At 40.1% G+C, this 24,859-nt stretch overlaps 1 protein-coding gene across 1 annotated transcript; it reads left to right on the forward strand.

Moving 5' to 3' along the window:
• Positions 1-8,508: 8,508 nt before the first annotated feature.
• Positions 8,509-9,648, forward strand: LOC147640590 (U-box domain-containing protein 25-like). The gene has a single exon (XM_086808166.1). It carries the CDS (start codon positions 8,509-8,511, stop codon positions 9,646-9,648), a length of 1,140 nt encoding a protein of 379 aa, XP_086664292.1.
• Positions 9,649-24,859: the final 15,211 nt, after the last annotated feature.

The raw sequence follows: 24,859 nt of genomic DNA on the forward strand, positions 1-24,859 counted from the left end.
ATAGCAGGGACTTTGTAAAAGTCTTTATAGTCACAATTTATGTGAGTCGCATCAATGCACCCAGTGTGATTATCCTAATAGTGATTCCACATCCTATCCAAAGAAATACTCCTTGATGTCAGATTCACAAGGAAGGGTGCTAGAGTTATTCCAACTTACATGAAGATAATAAATCCTCCGTACAAAATAGTATAAAAATGTTAGACCCGATTCTCTTTGATGTAAGACATATGCTTATCTGGTCCTTTTTATTGAATTGGTCATTAGGTAGGTGCAACTTTGCGCACCATACCTCAATTCTTGTTGGCCAAGGAATCCTATTGTCCTAGATTCACCTTGATTATGTGGGTTTGGTTATTCCTTTAACCTAACAAGGGTCCCTAGGTACCATTATGGCTATTCAGTTTTTGAGTTGAAAGGCCCTATGTCTAAGGTCCATTCAAAGAAAAACTTAACCTCTTAAGGAGAATTTTTTTTAAAAAAAAACTCTCGACTTGGTTCTTGAGTCATAAGCCTTTGTAGATAACTTTTCAACTTTAGAGCTTGGACCATACTTTTTATTGCAAGGACTTGTAAAATTCCTTATAGGCACAATTTATGTGAGACACATTAGTGCACCCAGTGCAATTATCCTAACAGTCATTCCACATCCTATCCTTACAAAGTTTAAGGGAAAATCTCATCCCAACAAGGTACTTTGGAAAAAATGACCAAACACAACAACTGTATGAGTTTACGGTACATGATATGCTTAAACTTTCCGATAAATGATTAATTTATTCCTCATTGGAATTCATAACTAATTTAGAAATCAGTTAAGTGAATATTCAAAGAAAGAAATTTAGTAAAATAGTGACTTAATTATTAAACCTTTTCGAGAAGAAAAATCTTATCAGACTCGAACCTTGAATCAGACTATGACCAAGACCAAACTCTTTCGTCAGTTTCGAGGAAAGAAGATGTGACCAGTTTAGAAAAATACCCTCAAAACTCCCGCCAAATCTGAAACTAAGTTTGAGACCCTTCAAATTGATCTGTGGATCAAGGTTACAGAATTCGAGGAATTCTGGTATGAAATTCAAAATTCCGTTCAAGAAGTTTTGGGGATACTGATTCAAGATATACTCATTGTATTCAAAAGAAAATCAAACTGAAAACTTGCATAGAAACCTTGTTTTCTTAAAGGACTGTCTTACGCCACATGATCTACTTCCCGAATCGGAGCCATCTCAATAAGCTTTGTTGGGAATAAATCATCATACTCACTTAACCATTCTAGTTCTTTAGCCTTTAACTTTGTGTCTACCGGATTCATTTTGACAACATAAATGAGCTGCTTCTTTCTAAGTCCTTTCAGTAACCTAGAAGCTTTTACTAATTGCAGATCTGGGGATCCAAAAATTCCAGTTCCTTGAACTTTGTTCCCGTGAAGGTCACGGAAGGAAATGGTTCCATTATGATAGTGAATGTCAGCTTGATTTTTGTGGAGCCAATCCATTCCAAGGATTCCATCAAAAACTCCCAAAGGTAAGACTCTAAACTGGCAGTCAGTTACATTCCCATCTAGATTAAACTGAATACGATCTGTCTTATGGTGAGCGAAAAGAATCTTCCCACTCGCCAATTCAACTTGCATAGGTTTCCCTGATTTCTATTCTAAGACTACCTTACGCAAGCATCCCGGGGAAATAAATGAATGAGTACTGCTTGAATCAATCAAAAGCTTAAATGGCTTACCCTTATACTCAGCTGGAGTATAAGGATGATAGAGAATTGACGATTTGGCCCTTGGTTTTCAATTGCGGCATAAATCTGACCTCTTTCCTCTTCCACTACTTCTGCTATCGTAACTGCTCTGGCTACTGCAGATTGGGGTAGAACTCTTTCTCTTTGGTTACCCCAGTTCTGGGAGGGAGTTCAGAGATTACTCTGAGAATAGAGGCAGATGACTGAGCTGGAGTCCTCCTGGGATTGCCCTGATTTTGGCAAGACAGTTGACTGATACGAAGGGCTGGTCTATGCACTCTGGGTCCTTGACTTCCCTGTCCTCTTGACATGGCAGGAGTCAGGCAGTCTTTAAGCTGGTGACCGAAACCTTGACACCCAAAACACCTGTTCTCACTTCTAAGCTCATCCCTCTGAATCCTTAAAAAAGGTGGGGCTCTTGAGAAAGTGTTCTGAAGGGAAGGGTTTTCCTTCACTTCTGAATCTCCCAACATCTTAATTCTGATTAGGGCCTTGCTGTCTCTTTGGGGGTGGAAAGTTTGAAGCACTTCCCGGGGCTTGGAACCTTTTAAAGTTTGAGGTGGTGTAGGCAAAGTCCTTTGCATTCTGACAGCTTCTGCCATTGAGACTGGTTTGGCATTTTTCACTAAAGTATCCAATGGTTCGTTCATCCCTCGAATGAATCTGGCCATCAGTTGCTCTTCATCCAAAAGTGGAGAATATTTGAGGGGAAGGGCAAATGCCTGATGGTATTCTTCAATTGTTCGGCTATCCTGCTTCAATTCCAAGAACTCATTCATTTTAGTTTCCAGGAAGCCTGGAGGACAGAACCTCTTCCTAAGGTAAGCTTTAAGATCTGACCAGGTCTGGGTGTTTCAGTCAAGATGGTTTGTCTCGCAATGGTTCCTCCACACGACCCTGTCCGTTTCCACAATTTTCAATCTAGCGAGAGCCATCTTGCTCCTCTCATTATAACTAGTTACATCAAAATACTCTTACATTGCCTCAATTCATTTTTTCACTGTTTCTCCTAACTCTTCCCCTTCACCCTTGAAGGGACCAGGTTGGATCCGGTGCAGGGCTTTACGAACATCTGGATCTAACTCTTCATCATCGGTAAGAGGATCCAGCTGCCTACCACGGCCCGTGCGCCTCATGATTCTGACAAAACGAGATTTTTGTCAACTTAACTTTGTCATCAGATTTATGACTATGTAATTTTTGAGATTTATTTCTTAAACAATTAAATATTCTATCATAATTCTGAAAAACAAGATTCACTCTGATAATTTTATTAACCAATATTCACAACCACAAAATCAATTTGGAATCTTTTGCAAAACATCATTTATTATCAAAAGTTTTTGATATATACATAGAGCATCTCGGCTCCAAAAGTCACTGCCTCAATCGTGTACACATAAAAAGGCGATACTGTGATGTAGACATGCTATGATATACACGATTCATCACTGATAATGGTGCTGTAATTCTTCTCCTAGGAATAAAGCGGCCAAGAAGTCTAAAAATTTGGTAAGAAATTCTAAAATTTCGGGTGGAATGATTATAGAGTTGGACATAATGAATAACTCCTAGCCTTATCAAGATCATGGCTAGCGAGATATTTTGTTTGTCTCTGACATTGATTGGTATTGACGTTAATACTTCGCCCTCCAGAGAACCACATATGTTGACATCGCTCTACTGGATCAGGAAAGTATAGATTCTCAAAGTGACGAGCGAGCCTCACTCTGCTTTCTCGGGTTGTAGCGGAGTTGATGAGATTTTCGAAGGCAAAGGTGATCATATCCTGACTCTAAGAGAGTCCAAGAATGCTAGATAGATTTGGGGTATCCATCTAAAAATCCAGTTCAACTTATGAGTTTTCAATTTATGAATTCATTTCAAACATAATCTTAGCAAGTGAAAACATTATTTCCCAGATTTACTTTAAAATTTTAGGCAATTTCTGCTGTCGTTTAATAAGTTTACAACAAGCTCTGATACCAGCTGTGAGACCCCACTACCCCCTCCGTGCACCGGATTCCCGATTGTTTAGCAGAGCAGAAGTAGCTTCCTCTTGCGCACGGGGTAGGGTTTCCCACTCGGGGCCTCGCCCACGAATGTCCGGACACGAGACTAATCTTGTGGTCATTCCGAAACCGAAACCAGGAAAATTTTCCTTGCCCGAAAAATAGGGACGATTCCACCTTTTTTATTTTCTTAACGAATTTTCTAACGGGGTAAATCTGAGAACTAAACTATCCTTCACCTGATTAAACTAGATAGAAGGAAAACTATTACCAGACTTAACTTGAAGGAATCAACGCTTTCTTCCTAAGTGAAATCAGGCATAGCTGTTGATCTAATCATTTGAGAAAGTCTTCAGGTTTTTATTTAATTACTCGAATTCTAAGCGTATTCCTATTATTTCAATTTCACAATAGTAGACCTTGCAGAACACTATTCTCGCAAATGATGGAGAAGGATAAGTGTGTGTGAGACGTTGTTGAGATTTTTGTATGATAATAAACTACATACATGGAAAATTCGAGTAGCGTAAGACACATGGAGGAGTTATAAAGAGAGATAAGGCTAATTTAAATTTTCAAGTGAGATATTTTGTTTAAGTATGCAAAAGAATGCATCTTTTTTATTAATTTTTGTGTGAAGGAGTCTTATGGGGTGTAGCTTCACTGCTACATAAAGGGGAAACAAAAAAGAAGAGGAGTTGACCATACGAGATTTCATTAGCCGGCTCAAGCATTTGAAGTCTAGTTGCCTTTCCCATGAACGCTATTCAAATAATCAAGTGGTTGATAGTTTCATCCATGGCCTAAACATGAAGCAATCTATAATGTCTTAGTCATTAAAGGGATCCCTACATGGGATGAAGTCATGATAAATTCCATCCAATGAGAAGATACTTTGATGGTCAAGGGAGCCAAAGCATCAGATTCTAAATATGTTGCTTCTGGAGTCATTGGACATAGCACTTCTATTATCAAACCCATTGCTAAAGGTAACCCTTTAGTGAGATGAATTTAACAGACTTTATGAAAGCACTCCACAAGAGGGGATGAAGACAAATAAATCTCCTAAAAATGTACATATATACCTAAGGACATAGCTTCAAAGGTGCTCAATCTATTGATAAGGGCTTTCAACTAGTGAGTGTCCACTCCTAAGGGTACGTTATACTGAGTGTCCCATCAGAAACCAGCCAGCCACCCAAGTTGGATCTTGTAGTATGCCACCTGCAACCTATAAATATTATGGCATAGATATTGTAGTATCCCACATCCTATGAGGAGGGCACATAGAGAAAGGAGAGATATGCAGCAAGGAGAGCCTAGTTGCATATGCAGCAACCCACACAACATATGGCAACATCAACACACAACCTTTGGCAACATCAACAACCTGTGTACCTCATAAGAGCAAGAGTTATGGCTCTCTCAATCTCTCCCAAGAGGAGATGAAAGTTAATGAATTATAGAATTATAGTGTAAGGCTCTTGAGGCCTCCTCCTTCATGAACCCACTTTTGCACGGATTTAGTGATACCCACGTAGTTATGTGTTCCTAGGCATATCTAGGCTCGATGTGGCTGGATTCTTAATAGGATTCTCTATAGGATCATCTAGGATAGTGTAGAAAGGAGCAACACCAATGCTATTTAATAAATTTATAATAATTTAATAAATGATATGTAAGGCATGCCATATGATTTAGGACACTAAATCAAATACCATTTATGCAATCCACTATAAATAAATACTTTATCCATTATCTATTTTCTCTAATAAATATGATATTATCCATGTACTTCTTGCCCTTAACTATGTGACCACTTTTACTAGTTTATGTAGCTAATATTGATGGCTGTGATTATGACTACACTCTATCTTCCGTTGCTTTTATGAAAAACACACTCAAAATCCTAGGGTAGAATTGAAAGATTTATATATATTGATGGCTATGACTATGATTACACTCTATCTTCCGTTGCTCTTATGAAAAACACACTCAAAATCCTACATTAGAATTGAAAGATTTATATAGTTTTAGTGTGTGTATCCAACTAAGAGCTTGTGTACTATAAAGTGGTTTCTATTTAGACTTGCTAGTTTCTTGAAGAAAAGGGCTCTTTAAGTTTAAGCTTGATACAAATTTGAGCCTACATATGCACCATGACGAGAACATAATGTATGTGTAAGTTTCATATAAGGTCCGTCAAGGTATTACATCAAATTCTAATGGTAGTTATTTGAATATCCACCAAATATGCCACTGTATATATGTGGAAAAATGCAAGGCATCAAATTATCGCATGTGCGTACAACATAGTGCACAAGGCTTTAGGAGTTCTTCATCATGTTAGTAGCCATTGGATAGATTATGATCTTTTGTTGTTTATATATATAGGATGTTCCTTGCTTAGCTTATCAACAACTGCATTTTAAATGCTCAATTTGAGATTCTCACGATGAAAGGAGAGTCCATATTTCACCTAGTGTAGGAGAGATTGGCCACCAAAGGTAAACAAATGTATATTTTTTTACTGTTTACAGGGTAGGGTGCCTGAGTGGACAAAACTGGGCACCCTGATCTTGCAACCACCCCTATATTGATCACATTTGGTAGAGGTTCCAAGCTAGGCGGGAATTGCAAGCGTCTATTTACTCTTTTGAAAGCTCTTCTCTCATCCTTTCTTCTATTGATGCATCCTTGTATCTCCCAATCCACTTCTCCATGAAGGGACTATTTGGTGGTGGATTCAAATTCTAATGGTAGCTATTTTAAATGCTCGGTTTGAGATTCTCACGAGGATGAAGAGGGGGGGGGGGGGAGGGAAGGAAGGATTGAATTCATTCGATGGTAAAGTCCTTAAGGGACTTTAAAAACTTTGCATAATTATGTGATAGTAACATTCTCAAAGAGTGTGATACTACCTCTTTCTTGAGCATGACATGTTTTAAGTTTTGTGGAATACACAATACTGGGAGTTCTTCATCATGCCAGCCACCACTGTTGTTGCAAAGATTATGATTTTTTGTTGTTTATGTATGTATGATGTTCCTTGCTTGCCTTAAAAACAACCTGAGTCATTTAAAATCATGAGGTTTGAGCTTCTCACACGAATATGAAAGGGGGGGGGGGGTTGAATTCATTTGATGATGGTAAAGTCTTCAAAAAACTCTGCATAATTAGGTGATAGTAACCTTCTCAAAGAGCATGATACTACGTCTTTCTTGAGCAGGACGTGGTTTAAGTTTTGTGGAATACACAATACTCGGAGTTCTTCATCGTGCCAGCCACCACCATTGCAAAGAGTATGATTTTTTGTTGTTTATGTATGTATGATGTTCCTTGCTTAGCTTAAAAACAACTTGAGTCATTTAAAATCAGGAGGTTTGAGCTTCTCACGAATATGAAAGGGGGGGGGGGGGTTGAATTCATTCGATGATGGTAAAGTCTTCAAAAAACTTTGCATAATTATGTGATAGTAACATTCTCAAAGAGCATGGTACTACGTCTTTCTTGAGCAGGACGTGGTTTAAGTTTTGTGGAATACACAAATATACCAGACCTTGAAGAACACTATTCTTGCAAATGATGGAGAAGGATTCAAGTGTGTGTGAGACGTTGTTGAGATTTTTGTATGATAACATGTTTTCCATTTTGACTTTTAAGGATGTTGATGTATTAGCGTGTAGGCCCTTGCACTACCAAAGCACCACATGCAAGTGTTGAAAAGAATGCGAGTGGGATCCATTTTGCTACTTCTAGACGAAAGCGAATGGCTCCAAGTGTCTCGGCGGTGGAAATTGAATTGAACCTGTCTAGAGATTGTGGGATACGTTCTCAAAAGGTGTTCAACCAAAGGAAACGAAGACGAATATTGTTGAAGTAGATTAAGCTGTTTCTCTTTCAAGAAACAATCAAAATGATGCCTTAGGTTCTCAAAAGTCAAAATTTTGAAGGGAGCAAGGTTACAGTAAAACGATCGTCAACGCAAAGCTAAAGGTTATTAAGATCATGAACGCAAGAGAAGGGAAGAAGGGCTTTACTTATGACGAGTCGGGAAGTGAAACGAATGTAGCGTACTTTTTTCTTTTTGGGTAGTGAAGCGTGAGGAAAAAGCCACATGGCGAAACTGCAATGGTGGTGGTGGACGACGGTGGAGCGTGACGCTTAATAAGGAACAGGGGCTTTCATTATGAAAGGTTTAAGGAACACAGGCGGATTTGACTTTGCAAAAGCACTTATTACAAGCTAGGTCTGTGACTTTGAGTTGCGCTAATTGCGATTTGATCAGACTTGTTGAGGGTGGACTTTTTCGGATTGGTGGAAAGCATTCTGCCTCCGATCAAAAGTCTACGCGCGCATCATCCAGCTTATTATTTAATCTCTTGTGGCAGCTGCAAGCTCTTCCATCTTCTCTTCCAGCGATATCATCATGCAGTACAATATCAACACAGTTATAGCCTGCAGCACGTCCAGCAGCAGCAGCTGCAGTACTACTAGCACTACTCAATATCATGCAGTCGATCATGAGAGAATAATTACGCTGCCCGATGAGTTCTTGCAGTGCCCCATATCTCTGGAGCTCATGCGAGACCCTGTCACCCTCTCCACCGGGATCACCTACGACCGCCCAAGCATCCTCAAATGGCTGGAGTCCGGGCACCGCACCTGCCCTGTCTCCGGGCGCGACCTTCCTCATCCGATGAGCATGATCCCTAATCTGACCTTGCGGAGGCTCATTCACACCCATGTCATGGAAGCCCGCCCTAGTCATGGGAGCGCGCACAGCTTCGGATCAGTGTCTCCAGGCCCTGATCGACAGCAACAACAACGAGTCGATACGTCGCGCATCCTAGGGGACATTGCCGATAGCTTTATGTTGCTCGATCGATTGAAGCAGCTGCGCAGCCTTGCCCGGGAGCTCAGAATTAAGGGTAGTCCGCAGAGACTGTCTGGTTTTGATCCCGCCGGTCGAGCGGCTGATGTTCTGGTCGCTTCCTTACTGCCAGTTTACGGCCCAGCAGCTCAAGATGGAGACGCAGAAGCTGTTGAGATCTGCAAGGAGGCGCTCGGACTGCTGCGATTCCTTGAGATCAATCATCATCAACATCAGCTGGCCAGAAACGCCCTCCACGATCCTTGCACGATTGACCTTCTGGCTTTCTTCATCTGCAAAGGGAAGGCAGCCGATCCCGCGAGGCTCTATGCTGTGAAGGCCCTCGAGTATTTGTTGCTTCAAACTGCGGTCGATGCTGATGACCACAAGAGCCTGATTGATCGCTTACGTATAGAAGATGCTGGTCATACAAATTCCAATGTAATAGAGGGCCTCCTGCAAACTGCCACGATCCATGGGGCTCAGAGAGCTAGCATTCACATACTGCTGTTCATCATCTCCCAGCCGCATACAAGACAGAGGCTTGTTGTACTCAAATGCATCCACGCCCAAGCTGTGCCTGTCCTCATCGAGGTACTTAATGCCGAGGCAAACAGAGGGGCGTGTGAGAAGGCCGCGGCACTCCTCAGCCTTCTGCTGTGCTACCGGGAAGGATGTGCTGCAGCTGCAAACCATGCCTTGGCAGTTCCTGTAATTGTGAGGAAGATGCTCGGGGTCTCTCCTGCAACAACAGGAGCGTCCATCGACTCTCTGCTCAAGCTCACTCGGGCTAATTATCTCCCACGCATAGTATCGTCTCGCCTGCTGCAAGAGGCTGTTCGAGCAGGGGCCGTCCACAAGTCCCTGGCTTTGCTGCAAACCAGCAATCCCGATCCCTCCACCAGAGAGAAGACCAAAACGCTGCTCCAACTCCTCCATAAGTCCAACAATTCGATGTGTTTGACTGGACCTCACAGGGAGCTGCGCTCCAACAATTCCGGCTTAGCATTGCGATGAAATGCTTATAATTTCTAACATGTCCGTCCTGCCGGCGCGAAGCATCTTCACTTTTAACGCCTATGAATTGTGTCTACCATATATATATATATTGCACAAAATAAAGCAAATTTACACTCAAAATCCATATGTAACTGCACGGATCATTAGAGACATTTAACATGAGCTTAAGCGGAACTAATGCACTGAAAGTAGGATGAATTGTAGTTAAAAGGCTTGGATTAGCAAACGCTTCGATCTTTATTAAATTAAGACAATATTCTCTTAAATCTGTGAATCGACCTCTGCTTGATGAATCATTGGGTGGATTAATCAAATTCTGTACAGTAGTCTTGCTGAGATTTGTGTTCTCGCATCCCATGAGCGTTGTTTTGATCGCTTATAAGAAGTTACGGATCACGTAAATGTTATATCAATTGAATCGCCTCTCTAGACCGCCTGCAAGCACTGCCAAATCTCTAGGAATTTCTCTTTTGTTTTCGTTGCATGAAATCGGCTAATCAGCGCAACACAAAGACAATAGCTCGGGATTAATTATCAGCGATAAGCGCGATGGATCATACATCTAGTCTGCCGGCGTTAAAGGGAGATTAATTTTCTCAATGATGAGACTGTTCCGTTGGTTGCTGTTAAGAGCATGCAACGTCCCAAGGATGAGCTTTTGAATGGAGTAATATTCTTCGACATACTTTGTCTTGCCCGATAGCCACTGAACGGTTGCTATCATCAAAGGTGACGGACTCATATACATGTAATTGCACCTTTTCGAATACCAACATTTATATATATATATATATATATATATATATGTTAGAAATTCTATTCTTTCAACAAGTGTCCACATTGAACCAAGCTTTTTTATATAGTGTAGATGGTATTCACATACACACATATATATCTATGTGTGTGTATACCATATGTACACACTTATATAGTTTTTAAGTGGCTTCAAGTGGAAAATCAAACAAGGTTGATCTATAATTCATTATAAAATGGGAAGGCAAATAAATATAAAAAGCATAGGACTATTTGAGTGGCCTATTTTATCATACTTTTACACATGCTATTTTTAAAACAAAAACATGTTTCTTACGAAAATACGTATCTGACAAATTAGTGATTTTCAAAATACTAAACGTGTGTTTATACATATGGTATTCACATCCACACACATATACATATCTATATATATCTATGTATATATGTGTGTGTATACCATATGTGTACACATATACATATAGTTCTTAAGTGGCTTCAAGTAGAAAATTTACCCAAGGTTGATCTATAATTCTTTATGAAATGGGAAGGCAAATAAATTGAAAAGGCATTTGAGTTACCTTTGTTATCATACTTTTACACATGCTATTTTTAAAACAAAAACATGTAATCAGACAAAGCAAGATGGACCTGCAATCATCTGCTCTTCCACACCTACTTTCTATAGTTTGAAAACATGATATGCTACTCCATACCTACTCTCTGACACAGGTTTGAAAAAAAACATATGCATCTGCTTCTTCATGAAAGAGCACTCCTAATCATCTAGTTTCGTATGCGTAGAATGCAATTTCTTATAAGGAAGGAAATATGATGGATATCAATAGATGCACAAAGCAAAGCAAATTTGCACTCTAAATCCGTATTTAATTGCATGGATTGTAGAGATATTTAACACGATCTTAAGCGAAACTAATGCATTGAAAGTAGGATGAATTTTAGTTAAATGGCTTGGATTAGCAAACGCTTCAATCTTAATTAAATTAAGACAAAATTCTCTTAAATCTATGAATCAACTTGCGCCCTAATGAATCATTGGGTGGATTAATTAAATTCTGTATAGTAGTCTTGCTGAGATTTTTATTCTCGCATCTGATGAGCGTGTTTTGATCGCTTGTAAGAAACGAATCACGTAAATGTTATATCAATTAAATCGCCTCTCTAGACCGCCTGCAAGCACTGCCTAATCTCTAGGAATTTTCTTTTCTTTTCGTTGCATGAAATTGGCTAATCAGCACAACACAAAGACAATAGCTTGTTATTAATTATTCCGGCTTAGCATTGCGATGAAATGCTTATAATTTCATCGCAATGCTTATAATTGCGATGAAATGCTTATAATTTCTAACATGCCCGTCCTACCGGCGCGAAGCATCTTCACTTTTGACGCCTATGAATTGTGTGTCTACCATATATATATATATAATGTGTGTTTATACATATGGTATTCACATCCACACACATATACATATCTATGTATATATGTATGTGTATACTATATGTGTTATAATGTGTGTTTATACATATGGTATTCACATCCACACACATATACATATCTATGTATATATGTATGTGTATACTATATGTGTACATATATATATACATATATACATATATATATATATATATATATATATATATATATATATATATATAGTTTTTAAGTGGTTTCAAGTAGAACATTTACTCAAGGTTGATCTATAATTCTTTATGAAATGGGAAGGCAAATAAATTGAAAAGGCATTTGAGTCCCCTCTTTCTTTATGAAATGGGAAGGCAAATAAATTGAAAAGGCATTTGAGTCCCCTTTGTTATCATACTTTTACACATGCTATTTTTAAAACAAAAACATGTTACAGTAATCAGACAAAGCAAGATGAACCTGCAATCATCTGCTCTTTCCACACCTACTCTCTGTAACCTGACAACATGATCTGCTACTCCATACCTACTCTCTGTCTCGCAGATTTGAAAGAAAACATATGCATCTGCTTCTTCATGAAAGAACACTTCTAATCATCTAGCTTGGTATGCGCACAATGCAATTTCTTATAAGGAAGGAAAGATGATGGATATCGAAAGATGCACAAAATAAAGCAAATTTACACTCAAAATCCGTGTTAAAAGGCTTGGATTAGCAAACACTTCAATCTTTATTAAATTAAGACAATATTCTCTTAAATCTCTGAATCGACCTCTGCTTGATGAATCATTGGGTGGATTAATCAAATTCTGTATAGTAGTCTTGCTGAGATTTGTGTTCTCGAATCCCATGAGCGTTGTTTTGATCGCTTATAAGAAGTTACAGATCACGTAAATGTTATATCAATTGAATCGCCTCTCTAGACCGCCTGCAAGCACCACCAAATCTCTAGGAATTTCTCTTTTGTTTTTGTTGCATGAAATCGACTAATCAGCGCAACACAAAGACAATAGCTCGGGATTAATTATTAGCGATAAGCGCGATGGATCATACATCTAGTCTGCCGCCATGATCACTTGCTTCCCGTTGGTGGAGCTTCCCGCTGTCGTAATCACTTACTGCGTTAAAGGGAGATTAATTTTCTCAATGATGAGACTGTTCCGTTCCTCGTCTCTAAATCACACGGTGCATTTAAGAGGGGGTGGGATCGACGGCTGAGGGGGCCCGATTTTGGGCGGGGCCGATCCGGGCCGTCGGATCCCCGAAAGTAAACTAGGGCCGAAAAAAAACTCGGCCTGCGAAGTAAACTAGGGATCCTAGGGATCCTAGTTTACTTCGCAGGCCGAGTTTTTTTTTTGTAGGATCCCTAGTTTACTTCGCAGGCCGAGTTTTTTTTGTCGGGGGCTTGCCAAATTGCCTAGTTTACTCCAGTGTCCGAGTTTGGACTTATAATTTTTTTGCCTAAGTCTCAAATTGCAAAAGAATGATTTGAACCCACGACGTGCCGCTAGAGCGGCCATAGTCTTACCATTAGGCTATAATTTCTGCTAGCTAGTGTGTTCGGCCTTTATTAATATATGTGCGCGGCGGCCCTAGTTTACTTTCGGACCCTAGTTTACTTTCGGGGATCCGACGGCTCAAATCACCCCCGCCCAAAATCGGCCCCTCTCACCCGTAGATCCCACTTGGGGGGCCTCTTTAAGGCACCGTGCCATATAGACCCAAGGCCGTTCCGTTGGTTGCTGTTAAGAGCATGCAACATCCCAAGGATGAGCTTTTGAATGGAGTACTATTCTTGGACATACTTTGTCTTGCCCGATAGCCACTGAACGGTTGCTATCATCAAAGGTGACGGACTCAAATGGGAAGGCAAATAAATTGAAAAGACATTTCAGTTACCTTTGTTATCATACTTTTACACATGCTATTTTTAAAACAAAAACATGTAATCAAACAAAGCAAGATGGACCTGCAATCATCTGCTCTTCCACACCTACTTTCTATAGTTTGAAAACATGATATGCTGCTCCATACCTACTCTCTGACACAGGTTTGAAAAAAAACATATGCATCTGCTTCTTCATGAAAGAACACTCCTAATCATCTAGTTTCGTATGCGTAGAATGCAATTTCTTATAAGGAAGGAAATATGATGGATATCAATAGATGCACAAAGCAAAGCAAATTTGCACTCTAAATCCATATTTAACTGCATGGATTGTAGAGATATTTAACACGATCTTAAGTGGAACTAATGCACCTAAAGTAGCATGAATTTTAGTTAAATGGCTTGGATTAGCAAACGCTTCAATCTTAATTGAATTAAGACAAAATTCTCTTAAATCTATGAATCAACTTGCGCCCTAATGAATCATTGGGTGGATTAATCAAATTCTGTAGTCTTGCTGAGATTTTTGTTCTCGCATCTGATGAGCGTGTTTTGATCACTTGTAAGAAACGAATCACGTAAATGTTATATCAATTAAATCGCCTCTCTAGACCGCCTGCAAGCACTGCCTAATCTCTAGGAATTTTATTTTGTTTTCATTGCATGAAATTGGCTAATCAGCACAACACAAAGACAATAGCTTGTTATTAATTATCAGCAATAAGCGTGATGGATCATACATCTAGTCTGCCGCGCCGTGATCACTTGCTAGCGAACTACTATCACAGCTTCCCGTCTCGCGGGGCTTCCCTTACTGTCGTAATCACTTACCGTTAAACGGAGATTAATTTTCTCGATGATGAGACTGTCTCGTTGGTTGCTGTTAAGAGCATGCGGCATCCCAAGGATGAGCTTTTGAACAGAGTACTCTTCTCCGGTGTACTTTGTCTTGCTTGACAGCCACTGAACGGTTGCTATCATCAAAGGCAACGGACTAATGTAATTACACCTTTTTGAATATCAACATTTAAATATATCTTAGAAATTCTATTCTTTCAACACGTGTCCACATTGAACCAAGCTCATTTATATAGTGTAGATGGTATTCACATACACACACATACATATCTATGTGTGTGTGTGTACCATATGTACACACATATATATTTCTTAAGTGGCTTCAACTGGAAAAATTACTCAAGGTTGATCTATAATTCTTTTTAAAATGGGAAGACAAATAAATCTAAAAAGCATATGACTATTTGAGTGGTCTATTTTATCATACTTTTACACATGCTATTTTAAAAACAAAAACATGTTTCTTACAAAAATGCGTATATGAAAAATTAGTGATTTTCAAAATACTAAATGTGGCTTAAGTATAATATACAACCTTGCTTTGTGGACAAGTTAGACTATACCTTGCATAGGCATGGCTATGCATAGTCAATCCTAGGCCAAAGAAAAGCAAGTGCATACGCTTGGCTATGCATAGGCATAGCCATGCGTAAGCTTATCTATGATTACAAGGAATGATGGCCTACTAGGAAGGGGAGACGTGAAAACCCAAATTTTCATAGTAGCTAAAAGCCTTAAATAATACGTTCTCACAAGTGTAAAAATGAAGAGAGAGAGAGAGAGAGAGCGAGAGAGAAAATGGTGGACATAATGGCTAACCTAGGGGATTAAATGTGCTAATTATATCAAAACATCAAAACTTAATCCAATATCCTTGTTGGCGTGAAGTATCTTCATTTTTAATGTCTATGAATTGTGTGTCTATCACTCTCACACACACACACACACACACACACACATAATGGGTATTTATACATATGGTATCCACATACACACACACACATATATATGTATGTATGTATGTATGTATGTGCATATGTACGTATGCACATATATATATATATATATATATATATGTATGTATGTATGTATAGGTGTATGTATAGGTGTGTATACCATATGTACATATATATATATATATATAGCGCCTAAGTGGCTTCAAGTAGAAAAATTACTCAAGGTTGATCTATAATATAAATCTTTATGAAATGGGAAGGCCCTCGAGCATTTGTTGCTTAAAACGGTCGATGATGATGATCACAAGAGGCTGATGGATCGCTTACGTATAGAAGATGCTGGTCATACAGATTCCAATGTAATAGAGGGCCTCCTGCAAACTTCCCAGATCCATGGGGATAAGAGAGCTAGCATTCACATACTGTTGTTCATCATCTCCCAGGCGCATACAAGACTTGTTCTACTACTCAAATGCATCCACGCCCAAGCTGTGCCTGTCCTCATCGAGGTACTTTCCGAGGCAGATAGAGAGGCATGTGAGAAGGCCGTAGCACTCCTCAGCCGGAAGGATGTGCTATAGCTACAAACCATGCCTTGGCGGTTCCTGTAATTGTGAAGAAGATGTTCGGGGTCTCTTTTGCAACAAATAGGAGCCTCTATATCGACTCTCTGTTCAAGCTCACTCGTCTCGCCTGCTGCTGCAAGAGGTTGTTGAAAGCAAGGGCCCTCCACAAGTCCCTGGCTTTGCTCTGCAAACTAGCAATCCAGATCCCTCTACCAGAGAGAAGCCCAAAGCGCTCCTGCAACTCCTCCACAATTGCAGCAATTCGACGTTTTTGACTAGACCTTACAGCTGCGCTCCAACAATTCCGGCTGACCATTGCGATGATATGCTTATAATTTCTAACATGCGTGTCCATCGTCTTGCCGGTGCTAAGCATCTTCATTTTTAACGCCTATGAATTATGTGTCTACCACATACATAAGCACATGCATACATACATATATACACAGGCGTGTATATATATATATATGTGTGTGTGAGAGATATTCACATAAGCATATACATATACATATATACACACATACACACACATATATATACGTATGTATGTATCTATATGTGTGTGTATACCATATGTACACATATATAAATATAGCTCTTAAGTGACTTCAAGTAGAAAAATTATTCAAGGTTGATCTATAATTCTTTATGAAATGGGAAGGCAAATAAATTGAAAAGGAATAGGACTATTTGAGTGGCATAGGACTATTCCTATGCCACTCAAATAGTGTGTGTGTGTGTGTGTGTGTGTGTGAGAGAGAGAGAGAGAGAGAGGGCCAAGATTCTATTGGAGTGCAGTGATGGAGTGGAGCTCTAGGGGGTTCTCCTGCACAATGACGCTACCTACACGAGAATCCGAGGTGACGAGTGTTCATGAGGTCAGTGACACACCACCCCGACCGTGCGTTTGTGTGCTCATACAAGTCTTCTTGGTTTCTCGGCTAAGCTATTGTGCTCCTGAGTGCGGAAGAGCAAAGCCACATGACATGCCATTACACTCTGCACCCTTGCCATGGTACTAGGACCACCCATAAGTGACACTGCTATAGCACCACCATATAGCCAAAATAATTTTGGATGGATTTACAAACCATAAAAAAATTCTATGTTTTGCCCTTTATCAGCATTTTTGTATGTGCTAAGAATGTAGATTAATTGGACTTAATCCCCTTATAATTTGGGCCACTAGTTGTTGCCTTGATTGGCTAGTCATATTTAATGTGGATACTCTTTTTGGCAGGTTTTTTGGCCACCAATCTAAGGAGACAAATTGGAAAAAAGGAAAAGAATCATAATATCCTGACAACACCCCTTTTGGGTAGTTATGGTGAAACTGCCCAAAACCGTAAATTGCAACACTCTCGAACAGTAAAAAGTAAAAAGTAAAAGGTAAAAAAGTTAATAGTTAAAAGTTAAAAAAGCTAAAAGGAAAAAGAGAAAAGAGAAAAGAGAAAAGAGAAAAGGGAGGACTAGGAAAAAGTGTATGGAAAATTTTGGAAAAGCGCACATCTAAAAGTTCCAAAAACCCGTTTTAGGCCATGGGGATCACGTTGGTGCAACCTATACAACACCTCTGAAAACTCAAATTTTGTATAGTGAATTCACAAACTAGTACCGGAGTATCCCAGAAAAAGTGAACCCAAACTTTCCTAAGATGTACGGAACTGTCTAAACCCTATTTTGGGCAATTTTCCTTAGTACCCAAAAAAACAAAACAAAAAATTTTAAACTTCGTAGTGTGCTTCCTTGGACCCTAGTAAGCCTAGATTCATATGCACTTATGGTCACGACGTGTACTAGAGGCCTATTTAGACAATAGTGTGCCTATTGAGCTAGGTGTGTACTGGCCTATACTAGCCTCTGGACCTTCAGGCAAAATTAAGTTTAGCATTGTAAAAGGACTTGTAATAGGGGCCAATGATAATTTGTATGAATTCGAGTCAACGAAAGGATACCCAGTCCCAAGAAGTGAGAACCCTAACCAGGCCTCACCAACCCCCGACCAACTACTACCAATCTTTTTGACTAACTAGCTACCTCAAAGGCTCGGCCTCAGTTGCTATGTCTAAACCCAACCTTAGTACATACCGACCACATGATGTAGTTGAGGTATTCGCATCCATCATTCTAGCACACCCATGACACATCCATTTCTTAGAGTGAGTGTGCTACCTAGAGTGAGTTGCTATGTCTAAACCCAACCTTAGTACATACCGACCACATGATGAAGGAGTTGAGGTATTCGTATCCATCATTCCTCACATCTCATTCTAGCACACCCATGACACATCCATTTCCCATTCTACATAACTAGCTACCTTAATGGTTCGGCCTAAGTTGCTATGTCTAAACCCAACCTTAGTACATACCGACCACATGATGAAGGAGTTGAGGTATTCGCATCCATCATTCGTCACATCTCATTCTAGCACACCCATGACACATCCATTTCTTAGAGTGAGTGTGCTACCAACTCCTTTCGTGAGATCGACTACACTTAATGCACACATGATTGCAGCACCTATTGGGGTACTAGTAGGACACACGCCTTATGTTGCACATCTAGCTCCACCTGGATTCAGGCCAATGTATACTCATGCAGTGTTTCGTATTGCACCTACACCTGTTGCACTTGTTGTGCCAGCACCAGCTCTGCCCACATACCTAGTTGTTTTTACACAAGCCTTGGGAAGAGCGGTAGCTTTGAGAGTATAGTGCATGTTATGAGAGATGGGAGTCGACATATTTATAGAAAAAGGCCACCCAAATAGCCAAACTGACTTAGAGATTCATTGGAGATAGTGATCCTAGGAGACATTTGGAGGTATTTGATCAAGTATGTGAGGCCCTAAGAGAACGAAATGAGGTTGCCAAGACCAATGCCTTTAGTCTAACATTAGACCATAAGGTTGGGGATTGGTACATAACTCTTAAGGTCGAGGAATGCTTGAACTTTACCGCTCTTAAGAGATTGTTCTTGAAGAAATATTTCATGAAGGAGTCTTATGGGGTGTAGCTTCACAGCTACACAAAGCAAAGAGAGAATTAAGAAGAGGAGTTACATATGAGATTTCATTAGCCGGCTCGAGTATTTAAACTCTCATTTCCTTTCGCATCATGAACGATATTCGAATAATCAACTGCTTGATAGATTCATCCATGGGCATAAACATCATTGGGAAAATTATGAGCTCATTTTGGGGCCCTCTAAGGAGTTTCATGATCTTTCTCTCTCTAAAACATGGGGGCATGGTGAGCCCTATCAATCTTATGTCAGAACCCCTCTATGTGACATATCATTGAGAAGCTTATGATGAGTAGATTTTTGATATACAATCTCTGACAACTTCCAAGTAGTAATGTGCAAGATACACCACAAACAAGATTCAAGATGCCAAAATGTAATGTTACTACATGCCACATCATCACTTTTGAAACCACTTTTTGGGAAGCTTCACTATCCTATGTTAGAATCCCATCATGTTATATATTAGGACATTTTTGAGGTCATTTGTAGGGCCTTGTAAAGAAAATCATCGATTCTTATTTTCTCTCTCTAGAAAAAATCTTGAAATATTACAATAAAGAGAACGTAAGAGTCATAAAAGTTTACTTTCTGAGCCAGAGGCAAATCTTCTCCTAGGCGGCCGCCATAAAGTTCATTAGAACCTTCTTTGAATTGATACATTCGAAACTACAAGAATAAAGTTAGTTCAGGAGGATTTTATTGCACAGAAGACAATTTGGAGGGAATGAGAACCTTCATCTCCAATTTCAAAAGACAAATTCAAGCCTTCTCTCAGCATAGCAAGATGTATTCTTTCACTCTGCCTCATATCCAACTTACTCATTTTTAGAACACTTCAATGGAGAACAACCATGTACACACCCATTCTATTGAAAACGGTCTAATCATGAAAGCATTAAGAGAAAGTACCATTTGCACATTGATCTAGATATTTAGTATGCGCCCATTCAAAAACGCAGAAGTAGTCAACTATTGCTCTCATCAGATGATGTCAAAGATCATATAAGGTTGTCGGGGAAGCAACACATAGATCTTTGGTGTGATGGCTCCATCTATCCTATTGACCCCCGTACTGCTTCACATCCTCCCTTTTCAAATCCCACAACACTCTTGCATTTTGCAGGTGATGGCGCCAAAGGCTTACTAGGATATTGCAAGTAAATTTCTTACATGCAAGAAAGAGAGAGGCATTATTCACAACATTTAGCAACTGAGCTTCTTGGCTTGTCTGCTGAATGCAAGACAGAGAAAGTTAGATTGGAAGAACAAGAGTGTCAAATCAACAAACTAACAAGTGACCTCCGTAAATATAGAGAAAAAGACACAAACATTGGACTGCATATACAGAGAAGAAAGCTCAAAACGTCGAGAACACGAGGCCCGATTCTGGAGGCCTGAAGAAGAAAATCAAAGCCATAAGGTAAGATTGCACTCAATGCATTCCCATTCATATTTTTTATATTAGCAATTAATATTATTTTATTTGCAGGGCTGCTTTGTGATTTACATATTCTCTATGTTAGTAATGAGTAGTGTTGTATTTGTAGGGTTGTCATACATCCTGATAAAGAGAATATCAATCCCAATCTTAATCCAGTAAAGCAACTGAAATCATTAGTAGAATGGTAAAAGACAGTGAAAAAGGAGACGAATTTCAAGGTGGTTCAACGAGATATAATGGATGAATTTGTAACCAACAATATAGTTTGCTGCGGATATTCAATCTGCCATGGATTCAAGTGGAGTGAGTCGTACGGGCTATAGTCCCATGTCCAAAAGTTAGTGTCATCAGTCCTTGAGGCCAAAGGCAATAAAGCAAAGCTACTACCAACACCTACAAAAGTTTGGAGACATAGGGAGGATTTAAACACAGAACAGCTTCACTATGTTGGTCACTCATACCACATTGTAGGGGAGTTTAAGGGAGAAGGTGGAAGCATATTCTACAATGAACACAACAATATATTCATGGACTTGGAGCTCTTGCAAAAGAGAATGGTGGAGTTCTATGTTATTACATTTGAGGAGACATGAAGTGCACTTTAATTTGTCATCAAGCTTGATGAGTGTGCGATTATCAAGGAGAAAAAGATGGAAAGGGTCACAATAACACTTATGAATAGGGCTCTTTCTAACTGCAGTAGATGTTGATGATTCACACGTGTGAATTATGAATATTAAATACGACACATTTTTTATTCTATTTGTAATGGTGCGCATGAGAGAGAGAGAGAGAGAGATAGTGAGATTTGTCCAGCAATACGAAAAGGCACTAACAGCGGTCCATCAAACACGACAAGGCACCAACGGCTTTGGTATGTCTTTCTTTTGACGTAAACACACACACACATATGCACGCACACACACATACACACACACACACACACACACACAATCTTTATGTCTCTCTCTCTCTCTCACACACACACACACACAAGGAGAAACATATACAACACAGACACACATACAGTATAGCCACACAGAGAGAGAGAGAGAGAGAGAGAGAGAGAGAGAGAGAGTGGTTTTTGCGGTTTGGTGCGATATGGTGCTTGCAAGACTAATGGAAGTGCGCTAGTGCACCAAACCGCACAAATAGAGATAGGGGCATCACTACACACACACACACACACACACACACACACACACACACACACACACACACACAGAGGACATCGACAAAAACACACGCACAAGGAGGGAGGGAGTATGTGTGCGGTCAAGCAATAATGCAAATGCACGCTGCATGGGTGTTGGATGGAAAGAGTGTGTTGGTCGAGAACTAGTCCTAATCCATGAAGTAGCACGTGTGAAGTAGCCGAGCGTGAATGATTAATTTGTGAAGTGTTAACACGTGAGGGGGGACTTAAGCCGTGAGTGGCTTAAAGCATGAAGTGTTAAAGCATGAAGGGATTAAGTGCCATAAAAGGCTTAACCCCTAAAAGACTTAAGGCGTGAGATGTTAATTCGTGAAGTGTTGAGGCATGAAGGATAAGCCGTGAAATGCTTAGTGTGAGATGTTAATTCGTGAAGTTTTTTTTTTTTTTTGTTACCACCTTGTAAGCAACAGGATCTTGTATCTACTCTCCTTTTTGAGACAATATGGTCTTATGGCTGCTGAGTAGCTTCCGCACTCATGCTTCTCATCCAGAAGAGTGAAAGGAGTATTGTGAGTTTGTCCTCAATGTGCTCATAAGTCTCTATTGGCAGACGTGGGTATTGATTCTTGAATTTGTGGTTCAAGTGTTGACGAGGTCATAGGTATAGCTTCTGCTTAGTTATCATTGGGGTTGATTGAACACACAAGCTCTTGTGTAGGTACTGAATGCACGTGCACGAACCCTTTCTTAAGGCAAAAACCTCTTATTAAAGTCTACGCAAATGGGGGGGAATTGTGAGATGTCCTTAAGACAAAAACGTTTTGCTAAAGGGGAGAAGGGCTGAGGGCTACTGTAAGTCTCTTCACACAGGGGGGAGAAGAGTTAAGGACACTGCCTCCTAGAGGGGGATAGAGGAAAATTGCCTTATCTAAAAAGAGGCAAATGAGGGGGCATGAGAGGGGTGGCTGCAAGGGGTAGCTATACTACAGCAAGTACACTGCATAGGGACAGACGGCAGTACGGACGGCGGTACAACAGGGCATATGCTGCGCAAAAATGCGTGTGGCCTATGGAGCACCCCGGGGGTTTATATAGCTGTGGGGTATGGTTACGGCGGGCGTTGTGCAAAGCAAGGATGAAAGGACGGTGTACCATCAACGGCTATGGATCAATGGCCTGTATGGGTCTAGGGGAAAGGTATGGTGTCGGTTATCAGGGAAAGGAGTGGTACGCATGTACCTTATCTGGTCTGGGGCAGCATGGGTGTCCACGTAGCTGTACGTGTGGACCACACAGTGGGCGGCCGTCCTTTGGTTCATGTGTGGCCATCGTACGGGCACCCTGGTAAGTGTGTACGGTCTAAATTTTGGAGCGGCGATCCCCAAATTTAGGGCACCCGCCTCGATTTGCGTGTCGAACCGCCTCGGGGGCGATTTTTTTTTTGTCCGAGAGGTTCTCCTGGTCGTTGGGGTTCAGACCGTTCGTCAATCGGACGCCCGGTCGTGCATTTATTAAGGTTTAAAGGTCGTCGCTTTTTAACTAAAATGACTGAAATTTGCGTATAAGCTTGATCCGGTGTCCGTTTTGGATGCTGTAAAATCCTATATTAGGGTAAAATCGTGCGCAGATTCCAAATTTGGGTTCAAAATTTGAAGATTCTAAGTAGAAATGACTCAAATAATAAAATCATTGATTTTTATACCATAAAAACTCATAAATTTATCTATTACATGGACATTTCTTTATTAGTGAAGATGGGTATGTTACATCCTTCCCCCCTTAAAGAAATTGAGATGTCCTCATCTCGTCATGAATTGGGGATAATCCTTTAAGAGTGTAGCTTCATCTTCCCAAGTTGCATCCTCTTCAGGGTAATCTTTCCACTGTACTAGATGTTCTACAAGAGTTCTATTTCGGAGTTGCCTTATCAGAGAAATTTAGAGGAGACAAGCATTCTTGCCCATAGAGTGCTTTGAATGGTGACATTCCTATGCTCTAATGATAAGATGCATTGTAGGCAAATTCTACCAGAGGAAGATATTGAATCCACCTTCTTGGTTCCCATCCACAATATGCTCTGAGAATGTCTTCAATTACTTGATTGACTCTCTCAGTCTGGCTATCGGTCCCTGGATGATAAGCTGTGCTAAAGCAAAGTTGAGTTCCCAGGGCTTGAAATAAGGACTGCCAGAACTTTGAAGTGAAGTCAGAATCCCGGTCACTTACTATCCTTTTTGGGAGACCATGAGATTTGAGGACTTCCTTGATGAATATTCGAGCAACATCAGAAGCTTTGAAGGTCTTCTTCGCTGGTATAAGGTGAGCTACTTTGGTAAATAAGTCCACTACTACCAGAATGGAGTCATATCCTCCTTGAACATTGGTGAGACTTGTGACAAAATCCATACTAATGCACTCCCACTTCATTTGGGAAATATCTAAGGGTTGAAATTTTCCAGGCATCTTGACCCTTTCAGCTTTGATCCTTTGGCATGAGAGACATTGCTTCAAGTACCGAAGGACATCATTTTTCAAGCCTACCCAATGAAAGCTCCTTCTTACGATATTTAATGTTTTTGCATAGCCTAGGTGTCCTACAACAGGACTATCATGAGCTTCATGGAGGATTAGTTTCTTTAAAGCAGGATCCTTAGGGATACATAGCCTGTGATTGAAGTAGAGGCTTCCTTCATGAGTGGAGTATCCCTTGATTAGATTCTTCTCTTTCTCTGAATTTCCCCCTTCTTCTACTAACTTCATCATCCTCTGATAATCTGGATCATGAGATGAGACTTCTTCCACCTTGACTAGTATGGGATTATTCGGCATTGAAATTGCACTCAAGAAAGATTTGCGGCTAAGTGCATCTGCTACCACATTATCTTTCTCACGGTGGAATTTGATGTCGAACTCATATTCTTGTAGAATTTCAATCCATCTCCTTTGCCGCATGTTGAGGTTAGGCTGGGTGAAGATCCACTTTAGACTTTTGTGGTCAGTTACAAGCTGGGATTTGCCCCCCAAGAGATAATGTCTCCATAATTTGAGGCAATGAACAACTGCTAAGAGCTCCAAATCATGGGTGGCATAATTTGCTTCATATTGCTTCAGCTTGCGG

The sequence above is a fragment of the Cibotium barometz genome, chromosome 2 (assembly GCF_041138505.1).
Source record: "Cibotium barometz isolate CiBa-2024 chromosome 2, ASM4113850v1, whole genome shotgun sequence".
Classification (NCBI taxonomy): Eukaryota; Viridiplantae; Streptophyta; class Polypodiopsida; order Cyatheales; family Cibotiaceae; genus Cibotium; species Cibotium barometz.

What these genes read in the sequence shown, in the direction of transcription:
- LOC147640590 (XM_086808166.1), top strand. Translation starts at nt 8,509, where the DNA reads ATGGAAGCCCGCCCTAGTCATGGGAGCGCGCACAGCTTCGGATCAGTG.